The sequence below is a fragment of the Lytechinus variegatus genome, chromosome 1 (assembly GCF_018143015.1).
Source record: "Lytechinus variegatus isolate NC3 chromosome 1, Lvar_3.0, whole genome shotgun sequence".
Classification (NCBI taxonomy): Eukaryota; Metazoa; Echinodermata; class Echinoidea; order Temnopleuroida; family Toxopneustidae; genus Lytechinus; species Lytechinus variegatus.
In genome coordinates this window covers 1,244,884-1,269,598 of record NC_054740.1, presented here as the reverse complement: position 1 = coordinate 1,269,598, position 24,715 = coordinate 1,244,884, and the positions used below count along the sequence as shown (strand labels likewise).

The 24,715-nt window shown below is 38.8% G+C and overlaps 1 protein-coding gene and 1 long non-coding RNA gene across 2 annotated transcripts; one reads left to right on the top strand and one right to left on the bottom strand.

The window, feature by feature from the left end:
• The first annotated feature begins 2,304 nt into the window (after positions 1-2,304).
• LOC121406615 lies at positions 2,305-7,989 on the top strand. Its single transcript, XM_041597623.1, has one exon. The coding sequence runs from the start codon at positions 2,305-2,307 to the stop codon at positions 7,987-7,989; it is 5,685 nt and encodes a 1,894-aa protein (XP_041453557.1).
• An 11,807-nt stretch (positions 7,990-19,796) lies between these two features.
• Positions 19,797-20,936, bottom strand: LOC121405816. Its single transcript, XR_005968705.1, has 3 exons — positions 20,926-20,936; positions 20,415-20,534; positions 19,797-19,939 (listed from the first exon to the last, which is right to left on the bottom strand). It is a non-coding gene; the product is annotated as an uncharacterized LOC121405816 (long non-coding RNA).
• Positions 20,937-24,715: the final 3,779 nt, after the last annotated feature.

Genomic DNA, 24,715 nt, shown 5'->3' with positions numbered 1-24,715 from the left:
GACTGGAGAGCCGTTTCCTCAAAGTGTTCCTTAAACATGTTTGCTACCACTGGGTTCAGGACGATCCCCTCAGGACATGACTGGGGGGGGGGGGGGCGACGACAAGAACACACTTGTCGAAACGTCAAGATTGGGTGGTCCATTTCAGGACAAACACTTGCCCAAGAAAGATACATGGTGTACCGTGAAACCTAATACACTATTCTTCATCGCCATGGAAACATTTCAGAAGTTGAAATCCCGGATGTTTAATAATTTCACTCTGAAATAAGGATAAATAATGGCCGCGAAAAAATATACTTAGGGGTTAGAGGTCAATGAACTATTTCAATAACGTCAGGAAATTTAAGTAAATATGTTGATAACTTGATTGTGGAAGCGTCGTGGTGTAGTGGTTCTGACTCTTGCATTTTAATCAGACATGTCAGAGGGTCGTGTGTTCGAATACAAGTATGACCTAGCGTCCTTTGGCAATGCGTCAATCAACAATTTGCCACCCACCACCTAGGTGTTGAATGGACACTCGGTAGGATGCGAACGACAGTGTAGTATGCCTAGCAAAGGAGTCTTGGAACTCTTGTTTGAATGTTACCCAGTGAGTGGAGGGGGTACATACAATGAATGCGGGCATGCAATGATCCGATGACAGGGTATTCTTTAAAGCTCTTAGAGGCGTCGTTCCGAGGTGTAAAGCGTTATACATGTATAACTGCGGAATATTATTAATTCTATTTATGTGGCATGTAGCCTGTAGGCATAGTGATTCTTATGGAAAAAACCGCCTGCGAGCAAAATTAACACACAATTAAAAGCTGAATTGTTGATCAATGGTGACGTCAAAATGCAATTTTGAGGCGAAATTGACATGAAATAGCATTTCTTCATACATATTTTAATGCATTTCCAAAAGTAAAAAAGAGAACATGTATGATAAAATTAGAAATGGTAAAGCTGTCTAAAGTAGCAGCATTTAGATATGCATTTTATAAATCTAAATCAAGGTACGAATTTCTCTTTAGCAATTGGTAACTTACCCCAAATGCTGCAATCAATAATATAAACAACAACTTAACATGTAAATGGATGGAATAGGCCTTACTCTAATATCAAGCATCATTTGATAATATTTTCAAATAGCCAAGAGACAATGATGAAGAATTAAAATAAGGCAATTATTAGATCTGCAACTTTTGTCATAGTAAATGAAGTTAAGTGTCTCAACTTCAGCAAAGAGTAATCAAACCTTTGAAAATCTTCTGACATGTTCAGGAATTTGATCTGGCCCATTCCATGAAAGCCTAATGTTGATGACCTCGACTTGTTAAATGATTTGTCGCCCTCATGCGGCAGATAATTAACGATACGTTGAAACCGGCAAAATTGAATTGTTGATTGCCTTAAATTTGATGAAATCACTGATATAAAAGGATTTGAGCCAACGAAAGGGCACAGAGGTCAGTATAATATATGATTTAACAATTGCTTTCAATAAAATAAGTGTTGTGTAAAGGATTATAAAGATTAAGAAGGATATATAAACCAAATGATTGCACTATTTGTAGATGACACGTACGCAAATACACAGTGTAATGTACGAGTAGAAATGTCATGCATCTAGTTGTGTTATGAAATGTACAAGATAAATTGCACTTGTATTCCAAGCAATGATGTGAGACGTACAATTATGTGAGAATGATAGGTTTATTACTGACCACAGATATGAAAGGATTTTGAAGGATGAGTAGATTCAAGACAATTTAGACAAATCCAAAGACGACCTCACAGTGATTGGAACTCAGACTTACATGAAAGGGCATAGGTGGGACAATGTGTTATCATTTTCTTATTTCAGGTATTGCTCTAATATGATTCTTCTTTAACGCATGAGGTTTATGACTTGCATGACAAATGAGTATATGGTTATTTCCAAGCATGCAGTGTGTTGGGTTTAATTAGCCAAGACTATAGGGTTGTGATCGATTCATCATATAATAGATATCGCTTATTTGGGTAACTGTTTTGAAGCATGATAGCACAGTTTGAGACTAGATTTATTTGCATGTGCTTATTATTCTTGCAATTTATATCTTTGTCATGCAGTTTTCACGGAGTTGAACGACATGGAAGCAAATAATAATAAACGCTAGACAACTTCAGTTGAGACCTGTGCCTCGTATTCATTTATAGCTCTTGTGGCTCTGCCACAGCTACAGTGAAAACTCTCGCCATGCTGAGGTTCAAATTCTATCGTCGTTAAAGTGTCAGACTGTCTTCGCAATTATCATCAACGGAAGTCATCTGAAAATGTCTACTCATCACGAGGAAAGCTTATCTGAACCTGGAGCAGTCGGAGGTGACAAGCGAATTCGTCAGCCTACCAATAAGGGATTACAATGGCAGTTAGAAGTGAAGGAAAAGAAATGGAAAGGCTGCATTACTTCATGGAGAAGATCATCAACGAAATTAAGGGCTCTTCTTACTGATGAAGATGCAGAAGTTAATGCCATAAAATCCCACAGAGATGCTCTGCAGGCAATTACGGATGATGCTATAACAGCTCAAGAAGAATTTTCTACAGCTGCAAAGATGCTTTCTAAAGAGGAAAATAGTGAAGCAAAACTTGATGAGCTAGAGGAAGAACATTCAGTTCTAATGAAACAAACGTACAACCGAGTGAGAGCCACCCAAGGAAGTTTGAGATTGTCTACGTCAAGTTCTTCATCAAAACGTCGATGTCAACAATGGCTTGATCAACAGTTACAACCCAACAATACAGATGACGTTCAAAGTGATAAAGTACGTCAAGAAAACAGGGTTGAAAAGAAAGTCAATGCTGACAAACCAATTCCAAACGAAGATCTCAGACCTAGACAACAACAAACATTTGAGGAGCCTGCAAATCCTGTGCAAGAGCCTCATCAAGACCCAGAATTCCTCACATCATGTCTGATTGACCAGATGCGACTCAATCGACTCCCTATTCCAGAGCCACCAGTCTTTGATGGAAGCCCCCTACAGTATCCGGCTTGGAAGAGAGCTTATGACATGCTCATTGAAAGGAAAGGAATCATGCCAGAAGACAAGTTTTACTACTTGTTGAAATACCTAAAAGGCCGTCCCTTTGAGTTAGTTCAGGGATACTCACTCCTTAGTGACGACCATGCTTACACAATCGCAAGACAGGAATTGGACAAACGTTATGGAGACACGTTTGTCTTGTCCAATGCATTTCGAGACAAGCTAGATGCATGGCCTAAGATAAGTGCAAGGGACTCAGATGGCCTGCGAAGATATGGCGATTTTCTACGTCAGTGTTTTGCTGCATCTCAGGTTGTACATCATTTGAAACACCTAGATGATGAGAGGGAGAACAGAAAGCTATTGTCAAAGCTTCCAGACTGGCTCACGCATAGATGGGGCCGGAAGGTTGTTCAATGGAGAAGAGATACAAACTCATTCCCTCCATTCCCTGTCTTTGTGAACTTTATCGTAGAAGAAGCAGAGGTAGCAAGTGTATCAGTAACGTCTGTTCAGGAAAGGAAGCCATCGTCTAAAGCTAGGACTCTATCTACTGGCATACAGAAGAAAGATGAAGGAAACAATAAGAAACTCGGCTGTCTTTTTTGCAAAGGACAGCACCGTCTGGCAGAGTGTACTTCTTTCGCATCACAGCCTATGGAAGAGAAGCGAAAATTTGTCCACAAATGTAATCTGTGCTTCGGATGTCTTAAGCCTGGTCATAGATCGAAGGAATGTCGCTATAAGAGCACTTGTTCGAGGTGTAAGGAAAGACATCCTACACCACTTCATGATGATAATTGGAGTAGTAAGCGACAATCTAAGGAAGATGACTCTCTACGTGAGGCAGAGGAATCTCATTCATCCCATGCATCAAGCAACAGGAGTAGCTCCCATACTTCAAAAACCTCTTCTATTGTTTCAGTTTGGTTATCCCATAGTTCAACGCCAAAGGAGATGTTGGTATATGCAATGCTTGATACCCAATCTGACACAACGTTTATCCTTCGAAGGACGAAGGAAAAAATGGGAGTTACAGGAACAGAGGTCAACCTACTCCTCTCAGCAATGTCCAAGGCTGAGGAAAGAGTTGCAAGCGAGAAGATTAAAGGTCTCAGGGTGAGGGCCTTGAATGGTAATAAGGAGATTATGTTACCACCATCTTATAGCCGTGATATCATGCCGGCGAATAGAACTCACATTCCAACGCCTGAAGTCGTCGAGAATATTACCTATCTGGAGTCCATTAAAGATCACCTATCGCCATTAATGGATTGTGAGATAGCCTTACTCATAGGCTATGATTGTCCTACTGCACTTACTCCTCGAGCTGTCATTCCCCCACCGGTACATGGAGGACCTTTCGCAATGCAGACTGACCTGGGATGGAGTGTCATAGGCATGGTGGATCATGGCTGTAATGATAATGACCCAATAGGTATCAGCCATCGTACCATGGTGAAGGTCCTTCCTGAGGAAGTGCGGCTAGACAGTCATCCTACAAAAGTCATGTTCTCATGCCAATCCACAGTTAGAGAGGAAATAGCACCTCATCAATTCGTCAAGCTCTTAGAAGCAGATTTTGCCCCTGAAAGAGCACAACGTCCTTACTCTCAGAATGATACCAAGTTTCTGAAACTAATGGAGGAGCAGATTCGAGTCACAGACAATGGACACTATGAAACACCCCTTCCTTTCAAAGAAACACATCCTAATCTGCCAAACAACAGGAATATGGCTTTGAAGAGGTTAGGCAGCTTAAAGAGAAAATTTGAAAGGGACTCTGAGTATCATAAGCTTTATACTCAAAAGATTCAGGCACTGATAGAGAAGGGTTATGCAGAATATGTTCCAAACTCATCTAGGGAAGCTGACACATTTTGGTACATCCCTCACCATGGAGTGCAACAACCCAACAAGCTTCGTGTGGTTTTTGATTGTAGTGCACGATGCAACGGTGAGGCACTGAACCACCATCTGTTGACTGGTCCAGATCTGACAAATAATCTAGTTGGAGTATTATGTAGATTCCGCACTGATTACGTGGCCTTTAGTTGTGACATACAGGAGATGTTCTATCAGTTTCAAGTCAGAAGTGATCACCGTGACTATCTTCGATTCTTATGGTGGAAGGACGGAGACTATAGACAACCTGTATGTGATCTGCGTATGAGAGTACACCTTTTCGGGGCTTCATCATCACCAGGCTGTTCAAACTTCTGCCTCAAGCAGATAGCAACAGATCATGAACAGCAATTTGGAAAAGACGTAAAAGACTTTGTGCATCATGACTTTTACGTTGATGATGGTTTGAAGTCGGTCCCTACAGCTGAGAAGGCTACTGACCTGATCGTGAGGACACGAGAGTTATGTAAGAAAGTTGGGATACACTTACATAAATTTATCTCCAACTCTCGAAAGGTGATTGAAGATGTGCCTGAAGCACAAAGAGCCAAGGATCTAACAACTAAAGAATTATTCCACAATGACTTACCAATCCAGAAGGCATTAGGAGTACAGTGGTGTGTGGAATCAGACACATTTCAGTTTCGGCTAACATTTGACCCGAAGCCTTCAACTAGACGTGGAATCTTAGCAACTGTGATGTCGGTGTATGACCCTCTAGGTCTACTAGCTCCAGTTATTCTTCCCGGCAAATTAATTCTTCAAGAATTATGCAAAGATGGTGCCGACTGGGATGATCCCCTGAACGCTGACCTCCAAGCAAGATGGGAAAAATGGAAGAACGACATTGTAAAGGTGGAGAGTCTCTCAATCAAACGATGTTTCAAGCCCAACAACTTCGGTGCAATCCAGAGGGTAGAACTCCATCATTTCTCAGATGCCAGCAGCGTAGGCTATGGTCAGTGCACCTACTTGAGACTGATAAATCAGAAGGGTGATGTACACTGTGCTCTAGTTATTGGAAAGTCCAGAGTTGCTCCTGTAAAGACACCTACGATTCCAAGACTCGAGCTAACTGCGGCTTTGCTCTCAGTCAAAGTAAGCCTGTTTCTTAAAACGGAACTGGGTCTCACAATCGACAAAGAAGTCTTTTGGACGGACAGTAGAGTCGTACTTGGTTATGTTAAGAATGAGACAAGACGTTTCCATGTATTCGTTGCTAATAGGGTGAAACAAATCAGAGATGTTTCATCACCATCTCAGTGGAAGTATGTAGAAACCAAAGATAACCCAGCTGACAAGGCATCTAGAGGGATCAGAGTTGACCAACGAGAGATGACGAAATGGCTGATTGGCGCAGAGTTTTTGTGGATGGATGACGTCGAAGATGAGAAGAATAAGGATGAAAGCACAATTCTTCCAAACGATCCTGAGGTGAAACGCTCCCATGCTACAACCAAATGTGCAGAGAAATTTGATCTTGAGAGACTCAGACGATTCTCTTCCTGGCATCAAGTCAAGAGGGCATTAGCCAACTGTCTTCGTCTCAAGCATTACCTCCAGAGATGCTGTCAGGAAAAGCAAAAGGGTTCAAATAAATCCAAGATCGCCATTCAACCTCTGTCCACCGAACTGCTTGTCAATGCTGAGAAAGAAATAATACGACACATTCAGAAAGATGCTTTCGAAGATGAGCTACGGATATTGGGTGGCATAGAAGGAGCTACTCGGAAGGGCAGACGTCTCGTCAAGTCTAAGAGCCGTCTACATCAATTGGATCCCTTCATAGACACTGAAGGAATTCTCAGAGTTGGAGGTAGACTGACAAGGGTTGAGGGACCATTCGAGCTTAAGCACCCTGCCATTCTCCCACAGTCTCATATTATAGAGCTCCTAGTTGCCCATTGCCATGCAGAAATAGCTCACCAAGGAAGAGGAATGACAATCAACCACATCCGAGCTAAGGGATACTGGATCCTTGGTTGCAGTCACTTTGTGTCCAAGTTTATCTCCAGATGTGTGACCTGCCACAAACTTCGTCAACCAGTCCAAAGTCAGAAGATGGCTGATCTTCCCAAAGATCGGCTTACACCTAGTCCTCCGTTCACTTGCTGTGGAGTGGATTGTTTTGGCCCGTGGACTATCAAAGAAGGCAGAAAAGAGTTGAAAAGGTATGGCCTCATCTTTACTTGCATGGCATTAAGAGCAATTCACATAGAAACGCTGAACTCGATGACTACTGATGCCTTCATAAATGGATTACGACGTTTCGTTTCTATACGTGGCCCTATCAGGCAGCTGAGATCAGACAGAGGGACAAACTTTACTGGTGCAGCAACTGAACTCTCAAAAGCATGGAAAGAAATGGACCAAACGAAAGTGGCATCTATTCTGCTCTCAGATGGCTGTGACTATCTTGATTTCAAGTTCAATTTCCCAGCCTCAAGTCATATGGGAGGGGCATGGGAAAGACAGATTCGTTCAGTACGCACAATACTCGATGCATTACTGCATCGAAATGGTCACCAACTTGATGATGACTCGCTTCGTACCTTGCTCTGTGAAGCAGCTGCTATAGTCAACAGTCGTCCTTTGGCTGTGGAATTCCTCAATGAACCCAACCACCCAGAACCACTTACTCCGAACCACCTACTGACCCAAAAGACGAAGGTTATTCTGCCACCACCTGGGAGGTTTCTTCGTGAAGATGTTTACCTGAAGAAGCGCTGGAGGAGGGTTCAGCACCTGTGTAATGAGTTTTGGAGCCGATGGAGAAAAGAGTTCTTGAACCAACTGCAATCACGAAAGAAATGGACTCGTACTCATCGTAATATGAGAGTTGGTGATGTCGTAATCATCAAAGATGATCAGTTACCTCGAAACTTATGGCCACTTGGAAGAATCGTCGAAACGTATGAATCAGAAGACAATCGCGTTCGCAAAGTGAAGGTAGCAGTGGGTGATCGAAAACTAGCAGCATCAGGAAAGCGAACTATTTCAGTGAATTACTTAGATCGTCCGATTCACAAACTAGTTTTGATTCTACCCCAGGACGAACAGGGTTAATTCCCCGCCATGGAGCCATTTTTCATTAACTTTGAACATTTGAAAGAGACAGACTATGTGATCCATAAACTAGAAACACTAATTTGACCAATTTGGGGTCTGAACTCAGAGACTAGACCTCACCTTTGATTTTAACTCATAGACCTATTGAATCTAAATTTGGTCTGAATTGGTAGACTACCTTTGTTTGGTCGAAATCTAAATTTGGTCTGAATTCGTAGACTAATTATTGTTTGTCAAAATCTTTATTGGGTCTGAATTCAAAGAATAGTTGTTTTGTCCAAATCTGAGTTGGGTCTGAATTCAAAGACAAACATGCTCCACCCATTTCAGGTCTAGTTTTTAAAGACTAATACCTTTTTGATGGAAATTTATGTCTGGAGCTCAAGACAATTTTTTCTTTTCAAGTTGACATAATTATCAGCAAATAAAGGAATTATGTCAATTCAAATGGTCTGCAAAGAAGACTAATGAGTTGTTGCAAGAAAATATCGCTATCAATCATAAAGGTCTGTGGCAACTTTACAAGTGATAGAACAATTTTGGCTAAATCAAATCAAATTGCATTTTGATACATAAAAACCGATCAGCAAAAATAACAAATGGGACTTTTGGAAACTTGAAATTAACTTTTGATCAATTTCTTGCAAAACTCCATTAGACTGGATTATGATATAGCTATTATGACATGAATGTCTCAACGTTCAAATTTGCCTGAATATTGTGTACATTTTTTATTTGGTTTACTCTAGGTTCGACTTGTCAAAAGGCTGATGTAGGTCGATACTCAACATTATTACTATAAAAAGTACTGTGTACTAAAGAGTTATTTTATTCAAGATTTGTATGCATGGAAAGCTAATTCAAAATTCAATTGGAAATTTGTGAAAATTCCTTTGCCTACTGAATGAGTTTAAATTTCATTATATACATTCGGTAAGTTATGCCAGTTCTCGTCATGACTGAAGATTTATACAGGGCATTTTCAGTGAAAATCCTTTGCATAAATTTGAAAGATTTTTTTTATGGACTTTGTGTGTTTATATTCAGAAAATTCAGTACAATGGTTCAAAGGAAAACAATGCCTATGAATTATTTGTATTTTCATATGATACCAATTCCATATTCTAAATCAGTATTCAAGATATTCTTAACCAAACTCCAAAAATGGGATTGCACATTTAGTGATATGATGTATCAATTTGCTTAGTAATGCTTATTGTATCATCGTGTATGTAATTATTTTTTTTATAATTGAATCTGATTAATAGTTAATGACTGACAAAATTATTCAGTGAAGGGTAAATTAGTTTTTTTTTGCTCACTAATTTAAAGGAGCCATGTTGATGACCTCGACTTGTTAAATGATTTGTCGCCCTCATGCAGCAGATAATTAACGATACGTTGAAACCGGCAAAATTGAATTGTTGATTGCTTTAAATTTGATGAAATCACTGATATAAAAGGATTTGAGCCAACGAAAGGGCACAGAGGTCAGTATAATATATGATTTAACAATTGCTTTCAATAAAATAAGTGTTGTGTAAAGGATTATAAAGATTAAGAAGGATATATAAACCAAGTGATTGCACTATTTGTAGATGACACGTACGCAAATACACAGTGTAATGTACGAGTAGAAATGTCATGCATCTAGTTGTGTTATGAAATGTACAAGATAAATTGCACTTGTATTCCAAGCAATGATGTGAGACGTACAATTATGTGAGAATGATAGGTTTATTACTGACCACAGATATGAAAGGATTTTGAAGGATGAGTAGATTCAAGACAAATTAGACAAATCCAAAGACGACCTCACAGTGATTGGAACTCAGACTTACATGAAAGGGCATAGGTGGGACAATGTGTTATCATTTTCTTATTTCAGGTATTGCTCTAATATGATTCTTCTTTAACGCATGAGGTTTATGACTTGCATGACAAATGAGTATATGGTTATTTCCAAGCATGCAGTGTGTTGGGTTTAATTAGCCAAGACTATAGGGTTGTGATCGATTCATCATATAATAGATATCGCTTATTTGGGTAACTGTTTTGAAGCATGATAGCACAGTTTGAGACTAGATTTATTTGCATGTGCTTATTATTCTTGCAATTTATATCTTTGTCATGCAGTTTTCACGGAGTTGAACGACATGGAAGCAAATAATAATAAACGCTAGACAACTTCAGTTGAGACCTGTGCCTCGTATTCATTTATAGCTCTTGTGGCTCTGCCACAGCTACACCTAACGTTCTGTCAAGGGTTATTAAACCAGGATCTATTTTATTACTGATATGTTGCACAGCTTGATTCTCAAGAACGAGAAGTGGTACTGTAAGAGTCTTAATAGTTAGGTCAATAGATGTGTACTTGCAAGCTATTATATAATTATAAATTTTATTATGTTATGCATCATTTGTGCATGATAACAATTAGTGGCGGCCTCACAGAAGGGTTGTTAGCGCAACAGAATGCTAACAGTAGGGCCAGTCACATCTCTCACGGGTGACCATCGCCTAGACTCATTGAATTCACTAACAGAGCACTAACAGTACGCATATTAGTATCGATTAACTCACACAAGATTAGTCGAATTCCTAATAATCTAATAATGTAAGACCTGTTACAACCGATAATTGCCACCTTTTGCAATTCTCACGGACGCTTATATTAGGGTACCCTAATACAAAAGTTAACGCTTAATCACACACTTGATTTTTAAGATTGATTGTACATTATAGTCGATAGAATCAAACGTAGAAACTTGTGCTACAATCGATGCTAAGCTTTGTGTTACAGGGGGTTACAGGCCCTACAGATCTGCTTTTCGTGCGCAAAATTCTTTCCCGCGACACCCGCACCATACGTGTATGTACATTACGACTGATGGGTGGAGATAATTCGAAATGCAGGACCTAATATAGATTATGACATGGATAAGAAAGTGGCTTTTCAAACAAAGCGAGTACATATTGAATGAGGAAAAACTTACTTAATTAAAGCTTAGATATACATGTAGATCATTAAATTCCATCGAATCGATATTGCATTTGATGCGGATTATCAGTGGATCTCTGGCAATTGATTCTCTGGGTCAAATCCCCTCTCCAGCTGAAACCATTTCGCATGCGTTAATTATGTACACAGCATTTATACGTGCGGGTGTTTTTTCTCTTGTTTTCTCCTACTATGGAAGCTTAAAGTGCCATCGAGATGTTGAGATAATTATCTTGGGAAGTCAACATCATGATAGCAAAAGATCAGATGACGAGATCTCGGAACTCGTCATTTCGACATCTTGTAGAAGAGATGATCAGATGACAAGATCCCGGATCTCGTCATGTTGACATGTTGTAGAAGAGATGATCAGATGACAAGATCCCGGATCTCATCATGTCGACATCTTGTAGAACAGATGATCTGATGACAAGATCTTCGATCCATGATCATGTCATCTGATCATCTCTTCTACAAGATGTCGACATGATGAGATCCGGGATCTCGTCATCTTATCTTTTCCTATCAAGATGTCGACTTCCCAAGATAATTATCTCAACATCTGGGTGGCACTTATAAGCTTCCATATCCTACACAAACGATATGCCTCTAGCACACAATGTAATTGGCATTATGCTTTACTTTCCCTATAAATGGGTGATTAGAATCAATTTCCCGAGGGACCACTTCCATTGATGAGTGGATGCCAAGCACGACCATGCGGTTTCGAAAAGCACCCTAAACAAGGGAAACAGGGCTTTTCCAGATTATGAAAATTCATCTCTTAACAAGTATTTAGCTTTTGTAACTCTTCAAGTATTAAAAACATGTCCTCCTTTTTCAGAATTTTAAACATCGTTTTTGACACCTTCATAACGTTACATAGGCCTATACGTAACGTAATTGCCCACTCTTTCTCTTTTTACGCCTCTTGAGCTCTGGGAGGAACAAAATGTTGCTTTGGAATGTCGTCCTCAAACAGATATATCGCTGTTACCATAGTACCAAACAGAATTATGCACATGAAACGCAAATTGAATGTTTTCGTTCGAGATGCGAAACGAAAAAAAAAACAATCTCATGTCACACAATTCGCATTGCAGGACAGAGTTTTACGACCATGACGACGGGCCCAAAAGCTTCTCCCAAAATCAACTACCGTCTTAGATAAGCGTTCATGTCCTTCCAACGAAAGGCCGGGGATGTCGCACCAACGCATAATGTCGAAGATTGCGACATTAGGCACCTTTCGCAAACCTCTACAAAGCGAGATAAGAGTCGGGTAACTCAAAAGCTAACGATTAATCATAGACTCGATATTCTAGATTCTAGATTGATTGTACATTACAATCAATATAATCAAACGTAGAAAACTGTTCTACAATCATTGCCAAGCTTTGTGTTACAGGCCCTATAGATCTCGCTTTTCGTGTGCAAAGCTCTTTCATACGATACCAGCATGCCATGCCATTCGCCTGCCTGAGCTCGCGGCGGGACTGTCATGGTTATGACTGAAGCTCGCTGGAGACATGCGAAATGTAGATTATGACATGGATAACAAAGTGGTTTTTCAAACAAATTGAGTACATATTGAGTAAGGAAAATCTTACCGAATTAAGGCTTAGATATAGATCATTGCAGTCCATCGAATCGATATTCCATTTAATGTGCATTATTTGTGGATCACTGGCAATTGATTCCATGGGTCAGATCACCTCTCAAGCCGAATCGTTTCGCATGCGTTGACATGTACACAGCATGCAACAGGCCATAAACCGTCTAAATTTGCGGAGTATTTTTTTCTTTTGCCTGCACCTTCTACACAAACGATATGCCTTTAGCACACAATGTAATGGGTAGTATGCTTTACTTTTCCGCAGAAATGGGGGGTTTGCCTGGGGGTACTTTTCCATTGATGAGTGGATACCAGGCGCGACCATGGGGTTTCGAAAAGCACCCTAAACAAGGGAAGGTCTTTCCCAGATTATGAAAATGCATCTCTCAACAAGTATTTGGGTTGTGACACTTTACAAGTAGTGGAAATATATCCCTTTTTCAGTATTTTAATCATCGTTTTTCACACCCTCATAACGCTACATAGGCATATACGTAACGTACTCAACCACTCTTTCCCTTTTTACGTGTTGTTGCGCCTGGTATCCACCATTCAATGGAAGTGGGTCCCCCGGGCGGCCTCTCGAGCTCTGGGAGGAAGCGAAAGTGGATTTGGAAAGTCGTCCTAAATCGGATATATCGGTGTTACCATAGTACCAACCAGAATTTTGCACACGAAACGCAAATTGAATGTTTCCGTTCCAGATGCGAAACGAAAAAAATCTCATGTTACACAATTTGCATTACAGGACGGAGTTCTACGACCATGACGACGGGCCCAAAAGTCTCTTTCAACATGAACTACCGTCCTAAATAAGCGTGTGCGTCCTCAAACGAAAGGTCGGGAATATGCCAAGAGCGTCCGATGCATTATGTCGCAGTCAACGCATAATGTCGTGGTTTCTCTAACTCATAATGTCACATGTCGCAACGAAAAAGCGGTATTTTCTTCAGGACTCGAGCTACAGATATGAAATGTGCTTTCACTAATCAGTGTAGTAAAATAACACAAAATTATGGTGTAGCGTTAATTTCGGTGAAAGTTACGTAATAATTCGCACACCGAGTTCTCATTGCGGCAGCATGGTCGAGTGATTTTTGTAGCGTGTTATTAGTCGTTTGCGAGTATTTGACAAAGAAGCTTGCACCGTGCGATGATGCACACAACACCCGCACTGTTGACCGAAGAGCCGACCAAACGTGCAAAAAAACTTACACACAAACTAAGGCCTATACCTCCGCTATCTTTCCTTGCATGCACACGGCCCGGCACACGGTCATTTAGTAGCTCCATGCACACACTAAACCCTATCTCCCTGGTATACACATAATACATGTTATGATAAGCATGATAAGAGAGAATTGAGATGAATGAGGGAAATTGTTCTCTGACCATCGTGATCATTGTGAATGTGGGCCTACAAAACATGCATGCTAACTGACTACGGGACCATACAGCCAGTCTCCGTTTCCCCTTTTTCTGCACTGAACAGTCACTATATAGCCAAAGGAAAAATAAGGGATATTACGATTAATGTGATATCGGACAAGTCATGTAAGTTATATAATTTCATCATGTTCATCTTTTTTGTAATTGATGATCCTGATAATCCCTTCACTATGTCGGCTGTGTAAGTAAACTGTATCAAGGACTCATCATTTTCAATAAACTTTTGACTGTTATATTGTATATGTCAATCATATGCTCCCGTCGCTATGAAAGTTCACATATCGGATACAAATTTTTACGTGAATGACGGCTGCCTTAAACGCCTACAGGTCGTTTTCGTCAGCTTGGCAAAAGTGATGTACATGTTCTTTTGCTAATTTATAACAAAATGGCACGGTAAAAATCTAATCGGCACGGACAGATCGGATGCTAATAAAGTTTAAAAAAAAAGTATGGTAGTTTGCGGAATTCCTTTTGTTTTGGGACAAATCGCCGGGAGGGAAAAAAGAGGGAAGAGCTCGCGGAATCGTTTGCTCTCGCTTGTTTCTCATAGGGTTTGCGTGCAAATCTCTGTGAACCGTGGACAATGTGCAGCGGTCTCGCTGTAATCGATTCACTGTGGTGACTTCATTTTATTACTTGTTTGCGTAATGAAGATTTCGCGTGATTTTACTACACTGCTAAATATTTCGAGACACGAGAAAGAGCATTGAGTAATTTGGAAATCAGGATAACTCTTTGTATGGATATTTATCGGTTTATTGCCATTTCGTTTACTGCCCTTTTCTCCACTATCGCATGGTCTGTTATCATTTCCTCTACCATGAGTTAGTCAACTACTAACATAGTCGAATAACAATTTCCTCTAATTACTATTTCGTCTAATAGCCAGTTGGTCTAATAGCCGTTTTGTTTATTATCATTTAGTCTAATTGTAATTTTTTCAATTGGTCCAATATCCACTTCGTCAAATGTCATTACGTCTATGACCTTTTCGCCTAATAGTCAATTGGTCTAGTAACCACTTGGTCTATTCTCATTTCGTCCATATTACATTTCGTCTAACTTCAGTTGGTTCGCTATTAGTTTGTCTAGATACAATTCGGCAAACAATCATTTGGTATCGTTGCCATGGGTCCAATCACCGGTATTTTCTTCAGGACTCAAGTTCCGTAATTAAACAATTGACGGCAGCGCGAGCCGAAGAATACATTTTGGATCTAAGAACAGGACCTTCTTTTAATGTTTTGTCAATCGTAAAGTGGATGGGTAACTAGGTATCTTTGTACATTAATTTTGATAAAGCGAGCAGATTTTTTTTATATTCTGATATGAAACTGAATAATTCAAGCACGTTTTGAATATATAGAACAAGCTGCGTATCACAAAAAAAATTGAGTGTGCATTTTTTTTTACTAAGACCTAGAATTTAGGCATTTTGAATATACATGTTTTAATGATTTCATTTATTTCTGTTTTCCGTTTCACAATGTTGTATATCATATACATATCATAAAAATTAAGAATATAACAAAACATAGCGATAGCTCAGTCGGTAGAGCGGGGGTTTCGGATTAAGGTGACCTGGGTTCGATTCCCAAGTTGTCCTAGTGTCCTTTGGTAAGGCATTTATCCTCATTACCAGGTCCCTCGGAGAGGACCGTTAGCTATTGGTCAGGTGGTTGCTTGCTCACAGGCATTCGTGCTTTCTTAGCAGTCAGGTAAAACCTCAAATAATAATATAACATCCGACAAAACACAAGGCTTATACAGTGCATATCAAAAAAAAAATACACCTTGTAAAGGCCCTGGAAAATAAAGAATGTACAACATGTAGGGTTTTTTTTACACATATAATCTTGGGTCTGGGACTCATCTATCCAATGAAAGTTAAAAGTATTGACGGAATGTTACACTTGAGTGAGCACTGTCAAATTTTGTAAAGCTCGCTGAAATCTATTCACACAGAAATGCTCGTTTTCAAACTGTGTGAAGCGGGCGAAATCAAACTTACCCTATGAAACATTTCTCATACATGTCCCTTGCACGTTTAAAACGGATACATTCAAGCATTTTGCAACAATTTAGCCACCCAAATTGAAATTTCAACACTTAGTAAACACAACCTTTACCCTTTTTGTGCCAGCTGGATCCGAGGACAGAAGTAAACATGAACAAAATTTTGTATCACACATCTTTAGCATTTTTCATTAAGTTTTCGTCATTTAAAGTGGGTTTACGTTTTGTCATTTAATGGTTGTTTCTCTACAGACTTTTTCCAAGCTTGAAAATGATTAAGATAATGAAAATTAAGCCTAAGACATTAGATCTAAATCACAGCTCAGTGTAAAGCAAATATCGTCACAATGGCCTCGGTTTGTGGGATAGTGGGGTGGGCGCAATGCACTCTTCGGAGTGTTTTTGGCAAGGAAGCAAATCTAAAAAAAGGTAAAAGCTACTTTCGGATCATTTTTTACTAGCTAATCTCCACGAGTTCTTCATGATTTAGGTCTACTTTTATTCGCTTACTCATTTCAAAGTTCTGCGCAAATCATTTTTCAGAAACTCTTCAAAAGTAAGTGGTGCTCACTCAAGCGGAAATATTTTTCGACAGTTATATCGTCATTTGTTTAAAAGGATGTGTACCAATGTTAAAATGAGGAAAAATCTTCAGGATATTATAAATGTATAATTTTACAGGATTTTTTTCTAAGTGTAAACTTTTTTGTGACACGCACTGTAGGTTATATAAACACAATTGATGGCATTATTTTTTTGTATTTTAGAGTAAAATGGAGGGGCTGCCGAAAAAAAGCAATGTATGTATGAGAAACCAACCCCGAAGCTTTGTTTCATTACCTAATTTTACACAGGCATAACTTTGTAATAGTAATAATTATCGATGAACACTTAACAAAGCAAATCAGAATTGAAAAAGAATAAAAATATAAAGCGAGAGCGAAGTGCGAGCTAAAAATACTTTATATTCCAGTCCGAAAATAGGTAAATTTAAGCACTTTTTCAAGCACTATGTATGAAAATTCTCAAGTAGATGTGGATGCGAAGATGAATTTTTAGCCTATACCAGGCCCCCGAAGCTACTGCCATTTTGTTTAATCCATTAGAAGCTAAAATAAGCCCTCATTAATATTAATTTCGTACGATGCTCCCTCGTCAACTGTGGTTTTGTACGTGTATTAGACAATACGCACATCAGCGCAATGACAAAGGTCAACTTGGAAAATTCATTAATGTATTCATTTTGTTACGCGCTCGTGACGCGAAGGATTCAGCGAATCAAGCAAGCGCAAATCTGAGACGATACGTTGCGCTTTATAAAGTATCGATATCACAAGCGATATCACTTAAAAACAAAACAATGTTTGTATTGTATTGCGTCTTAAAGGCCTATGCTAATTCTAAAAGGGAAGATGAAAAGAGTAGATCAAGTCGCGATTAGGTAAAAAGGTGGGATTGGGGGTGGGGGCAAATCATGGTTATTACAATGATGGTATTCATTTTCACTGGTTGAGTATGAATACTGAAAAAATAACTTTCACCACTAAAAGAGTAATTTCTTGTTAAAATTATTGGAGAAGAAAAAAAAATAAAATCTTCATGGATCCCCATGCCTGCTTTCTTTTGGCGTCCGTTTCATAATGAATTACACTGAGCTATTTAAACATCGCTATTATTGTGATAACCGTGGGAACCTTGATTATATTGGTATTCGTAGTTACCATACTAGTACTTGTAACTCATGATGAAACGGGCCCCAGTTTATCATGCTCAATATGTTTCCTGTCCCCTTTATTCTCCAGCATTTCTTACTCTGTTTTTTTTCCCATTTAATCATTTTCCCACTCATGTTCTTTTGTGCCACCTTTCTCCTACATATGAAGAGCTCACTTTTAAAAGGGGTTAGGTCCATTTTTAATCAAATTTGATTTTTATGTCTTAATTGATTTTAGTAGCTCTATAAGATGATACCATAAAAAAGTTGAAATTCCCATAAAAAAGAGAACTAAAAAAAGAAAATTCACTTTTTTTCAAAAGGGGTTATAGGTCCATACATAATTTTTCTGGAAAATAATATCTTAAAAAAATATGAATATGAAAATATGAGATTTCTTTTATACCCAATTTTTGAATTTCTAATGGTAGGGTATCATGAAAATCCATTTTCGCATAAGAATATTGCAATATGGGAGAATTAAAAAAAATGATTTTCTTGGAGTGACCCTAGCCCCTTTTGCTACCTAACTTTTCATATATTTCCTTCTAATTTTCCCACTTGTTATCTGTCTCCTGGTTTCCAAAAATCTCGTCTTATTTCTCTTCCACCCCTTTTGTTCCTACTTCCAACATCAGCTCTCTCACCACCCCCTCTAAATTATCTCTTCATAATCATGTGCCCCTCCATTTCTTTCTCATCTCTTTTCAACCCACTTCTCATCACTCTTTCCCTCTCTCGATCTCCGTCTCATTTTGAATTTTGCCAATTCCAAATCCCTTTCATTCAGTTAGCTCTGTACAAATACTATATGAACACAAATGAAAGACATGAAGGAATTCTGTGGTTAGTGGTGAATTTTATTAATTATCCAGAAATTATCAGAGGATTAAGCTTTACCTTTTTCTTAGGCGTATGTTAATAGTTTGAACCAAAAGAAATTTGTGTTTGTATGCGGGGGGGGGGGGCACAATTCCCCCTAATTTTTGAAGCACTGAAAAGTGCCTTTTTATGCAAGAAAATGCCCCATCACGAACGTGTACTGTGTCCCTTTCACCTGATGAGAACCTGTTTTAGGTAATACCAATTAGTGCTCTTCCTTATATGCATTTTTTACCCAAAAATGCCCCCCCCCCCACGTGTTCTGTGCCCTTCCATCTGAGAGCCAAAAGTGCCCCCTCGCCTTCTTGAAAGTGCCCTTACTTGAATAACTGCCCCCTTTTACCCAAGAAAAGTGCTCCTAAAGAATTTATTCTGTGCCCCTTTCACTTGAGAAGGATCTGTTTTATGGTCACCATGACGAGTGCCCTTTGAAACAAGAAAACAATATTTTCATTTCTATGATATACTTCTGAAGGAAATACTGTGTGCATTAAGTTTAATAATTCATGTGAGTGGGGTATATAAGCAGTTTCGTACAGATGGAGGGGGGGGGGGGGCTTGAAGGACTCTTGCCCATAGGCGGCGGAAGCAGTGGGATAGGGGGACCTGTCCCCCCTAAATTTTTTGTTGAGAATCTTTTTTTTTGCTCGTCAATTTTTTTTCCTGCGTCCCCCCTAAATTCAGGTAGACCCCCCCTTAAAATTGTTGTGGCCCCCCCTAAAATTGTGGTTGACAACCTTTTTTTGCTGGAAATTGTTGTGGTCCCTTCTAAGATTTAGGTGGATAAATTCAGGTGGACCCCCCTAAATTTTTTGCCTTCCGCCGCCAATGCTCTTGCCCCCCCAAAAAAAAAACATCACTACCAAGAAAAAAAAAGAAAAAGGAAAGCAAAGGGTGAAATATATCATTTTGAATATTTTGTCGAAATCTATCACAAAATTGGATATTTGTTTTTGAAATGTCAAAATTTTGCTCGCTCGCAACTTTTTAAAAATTTCACATAAAACAGCATTTTCCCTGTGCCCCCCCCCCCCACTTTCAAGCAACTTCAATCCGCTGCTCCTATTTGTATGTTTATAGCTTCTCTCTTTGCAACCAATTTTAATGAAAATCAATAAGAAATTTCATACGTCATGAATTTGGGTTGTGATAATAATTTTTTTAAATTGGACTTGGAAAAAAAAAATTCCATCTTCATCACGTGGTTCCTAAGTCTTCAAAGTTGAATATTTGGATTACTTGAATGAAAACATCTCTTACACCAGTCCTGCAGATTGAAAAAATAGAGAAAGAAAATCAATTAAATTGTCATGATTTATAAAACAAATGTTTTAAGAAAAGTGAGACTATGCATATATATGTTTCTTCAACACATACCATAGGAAATCTTACTTCTACTAATTATAAACTTGTACTTCTATAAAGCATATATATCACTTAAACATGTTCTCTGCAGTTTACATACCACTCTCCATTCTAACTACATGTACTCTTTGAAAAAATGACAGAGATTTCTTGTAAATATGAATATATAAATTAACATATGTAAATTATATGAATAGACAGAATTAAAGTTGATATGTTTTGTTGCACAGAATATTTTGATCTGTAATTAAAAACGACAATAACTATAATCTAAAAACAAAATTGAAATGGGTTTTTCAAAGGCAGGTCTATTTGTTGCCAAAAAAATGTGAACAACCTCCACTATCAAAAATAATCACTAACTATAGCTCACTCACTCATATAACCGCTGTAGTTTGTGTTTCTCTTTGTGGTCCAGGCACTGTTCTATTAGGCCTACTTCACCAATTATTTATCATCATCAATCACCTCCATGGAAATTGTCAAACTGCATCATCCTATTAGACAAAATGTAAAACCAAAAAAAAATCGTAAATCTACAAATATGAAATATGAATATCACACTAAAGAATGAATAAAATGAATTTTATAAAATATAACTCATGAAAAATAAATATTGCTTTGTTTATAAACAAATAGGAAATAAAAAGGCAATTTAATTACTAGTAGATCAAGGACATGACCTAATTTTATAAATTTGCCCAAAGTACATATCTTTTGACATTGGTTCTACTTTAGACTCGAGAGCCTATATATTTAAGAAGTGTATGTTCAGTACAGATCCTACCTCTTTGTGGCTCAGGTTATTTTTATTTAATGTAAACATGGTAAACATTCAATGCATGTAATGTATCTGTAATTTTGAATGGGTTAGTTTAACTTTAATACCTGGATGAGAATCTGCAAAATGATGCATGCACTTATGATCATCATCTTGAACCACATAGGTAGACCTCTATACTGTTTTTCTTGTCCTTCAAACTCAACCTGTTTTTCTTGTTCTTCAAACTCAACCTGTTTGTGAAAGAAAAGAGTACAATAATAAGAAGTGATATTTTTCATGGCCGTTTGTATAGGGGAGGGATTTGGGTAAGAGCTGAAATGTGAAAACCTTCATCAAAAAAAGAATTGCATGACATCCTTCAATTTTATTTTAGAAAATGCACAAAACGGCCATAGGTAATATTGGTTACTTCTGGCCCTCGCTTTCTGAATTTTAGGTTTCTCTAAATTTTTTCAAATGTCTGCCCCCCCCAAAAAAAAAAAAATTGCATATTTTTATTTCAGTTGACTTTAACATAATTTCATCTCATGCACTGGGTCTAGATCTATTTGTAAGAAAGTATAGATCTAGTCCAAGACTCAGAGCTGTGCAACAGCATTCGCGTATCTAAATTACTCGTAGGTCTAGATCTAGATAGTAACGATGGACTCTCGATCTATCTAGACCTAGAAAGTAAAGCTTTGGTTCTAAACTGAGATCTAGGCCTATATGGATTTGATGTCTGACTTTTATTCCTGGCTAAAAGTTTAAACTTCATTGCCATTATTGACCAAGATTAGATCTAGGGCCTAGTCCTTGGTCCACTGACACTGACAGACATACTCGTACATGTAAATGGAGTCGTTTAGGCCCAGACCTAGATCTAGGCCTAAATTACAGACCTAGATCATAAGCCCTGGGCCTGGGGTAAGTGTCGCGGGTTGGGAAAGTATAATTTAGATGACTAGATTTGAATTAGGTTGGCCTAGAATTAGAAAGCATCGATGAATAAAAGTAAAGTACCGTAGATCTAAGTCTAAAATAATAAGAAGCAACACTAGTTGCTGGTTTCTAACCAAGTTAGAAATTAGATCTAACGTTAGGCCTATCTAGATCTAGGTCCTAGATCTAGCCTATTGATAATAAGACAAACATGCAGAGCAGCATTATTATTTCTTATAGACCTCTACAGGAATTACCGTCGTTTCTGGGGATTTATTCAACAATTTCTGACATTAACTATTCGTGAGTGAGCCAACACAGTTCAGCGGAACAACCAAAATAGAGAGACTGAAGCTTTTGGTCTAGTTATTTCTAAGACAGAGTCTAACTATAGACCCTATTTATAAATAACAATAAGTTAAAATGGGTGGGGGCTAACATTGGCGGCGGAAGGAAAAAAAAAAATGGGGGTGTCTACCTGAAATTTTGGGATGGACACATGTAAAAAATTGGACAAGTGCTCCAAAAAATTTTGACAAGCAAAAAAAAAAAAAAAAGGTAATCAACCTAAATTTTAGGGGGGGACAACACACGTTTCAATGGGGGTCCACGTGAATTTATGGGGGACGCAGGGAAAAATATTGACAAGCTAAAAAAAAAAAAGGGTAGCAAAAAAAAAATTAGGGGGGACCGTCCCCCCCAACCTAAAATTTAGGGGGGACACGTCCCCCCCCCCCGCTTCCGCCACATATGGGGGCTAAATGCAGAAGCCTGAAGTTATGCAAAATAAATTTGATATCTGAAAGTGAGTGAAACTGAAAGTGAGGATTGACACAATGACAGGCGCCACACTCCACTTCACAGTTTATTCCTGACTGGGTTTCGATCTACTGAAGATAGATGCAGATCTCCCTCCATCTCCCTCTAGATCTAACGTTACAGTATACAAAAAGAAGCTTCATTCTTCTTGATTTAATCAATCATGGGTTGGTCCTTGTTAATTGGAGGTGAACCAAACCGGCCCGAAATTCTCTCGATGACCAATCGGCTCGGAGCCCATACAAAATACATGTGGTTAACACAGCGGCATAACCGCAACACTGCAAGCAACATACAGGCTGCACTGGGCGACGATGACAATCTAACTTCAATTTCAAAGACCAAATTCTGCTTTCCTTTAACAGAAGAATGATAGCAAACTCTCTAATTTGGTAGAGAAATAACCTGAGATCACAAAATACTGTGTGAAATTTGTAAATAGTCCACTGAATTCATGTGGTTATATCAATTTTTACGTACTCACCGGAGTGTTCGTAGGTCCATTTTTGTGTGGAAAGAAAAGTTTCATATTCGGGTTCAGAATGAATAAATTAGATGACGTAATGAGGTCAAATGAATAATTACTTCTGTAACACGATACCACTAGTATCGATGACAAAGAATCGGGGAAATCGCGTATTAATGACGCTCTTAGCCAATGAAAAGGGCGGAATATGAATATATTTACGCTCATGAATGTCAATGGGGGCTTATTTTTGTCTGCAAATGATCGCGGTAGGCGGAGCCTAATCTGATTTGTTTTGTGCTGAACGCGCGCGGAGCTTTCGGTCTAGTAATATATTATAAGGTCTTTGGCCTATACAGTACAATGTACATGGTGATTTTTTTTTACCTGGTTGCTATTAAGCATGAATGCCTGCAAGCAGGCAACCAGAGGTAAGAGGGTACGGCTGAAGGTCCTATCCATGGCACCTGACAGGCACAACATGCCTTACCAAGGAGCATTTTCCCATTTTCCCCTCCTCTCTTTCCCCTTTTCCCTTTTCTTTCGGTCCCTTTCCTTTTTTATGCGGGGGGAGGGGGGGGGGGGGCTTTCCCCTGGATCCGGCTATGCCCTGATGGCGGATGGTAAAGGGTTTTTTTCGCTCGCGATCTGATCAGGGGGTGTTTCACAAAGATTTAACCATGACTTAGAGTGGCACTTAAATACCGACTTGCGTACGGTATGAAAGGCTTGACCGCATTGGTCAGATCGTGTCATGAGGACGCGCACTAATGCGTATCTATCAATAAGATCGCGCGTTGCATATCATGTACGCGTCGGCATTTAAGGGCGACTTAAGTCATGCTTAAATCTTTGTTAAACACCCCTCTGAACTCCAAATCAGGATTAGTACTGCAACAAGTCGGCAATGATACATAAAGTCAACGTAGAGGTCTAGTGCCAATAGACCATTATGGTTATGAGATGAAATGAATATACCTATTGGACGAAATGATGATTAGACGAGATGGTGATTAGACCCATGGCAAATATACCAAATGATTGTGAGCCAAAATATGTTTAAACAAAGTAATAGTGATATATCTGAAGTTAGACCAATTTGAACTTGGACGAAATTATTAGACAAATTGGCTACTACACCCAACGGTAATAGAAGTAATGACATTGGGCAAAGTGGATATTGGACCAATTGAAAAAAAATACAATTAGACTAAATGACAATAAACAAAACGGCTAGTAGACCAACTGGCTATTAATCGAGATGGTAATTAGACGCAATTGTTATTGGAATATGTTAATAATTGACTAACTGATGGTAGACGAAATGATATCAGACCATGCGATAGTGGGGGAAAAAGCAGTAGACGAAATGGCACTAAGCCGATAAATCTTTACAAAGAATAATCCTGATCTCCAAATCACTTAATTCTCTTTCTCTTGTCCCAAAATAATTAGTGAAAGCATATTTTATATCTTATATGTAGCTTGAGTCTTGAAGAAAATACTGCTGTGAAATTATTCGTTGCGAGATGCGACTTTATGCGTTAGAAAAGCTACAAGATGTTGCGTTGACCGGGATATTATGCGTCGGACGCTCTTGGCTTTATATCCACCTTTCACAAACCTCTACAGTTTACAGTCAATACAATCAAACGTAAAAAACAAACTATTCTGCAACCATTGTTAGG

Coding starts and splice junctions, on each gene's coding strand:
- LOC121406615 (XM_041597623.1), top strand. CDS start 2,305: ATGTCTACTCATCACGAGGAAAGCTTATCTGAACCTGGAGCAGTCGGA.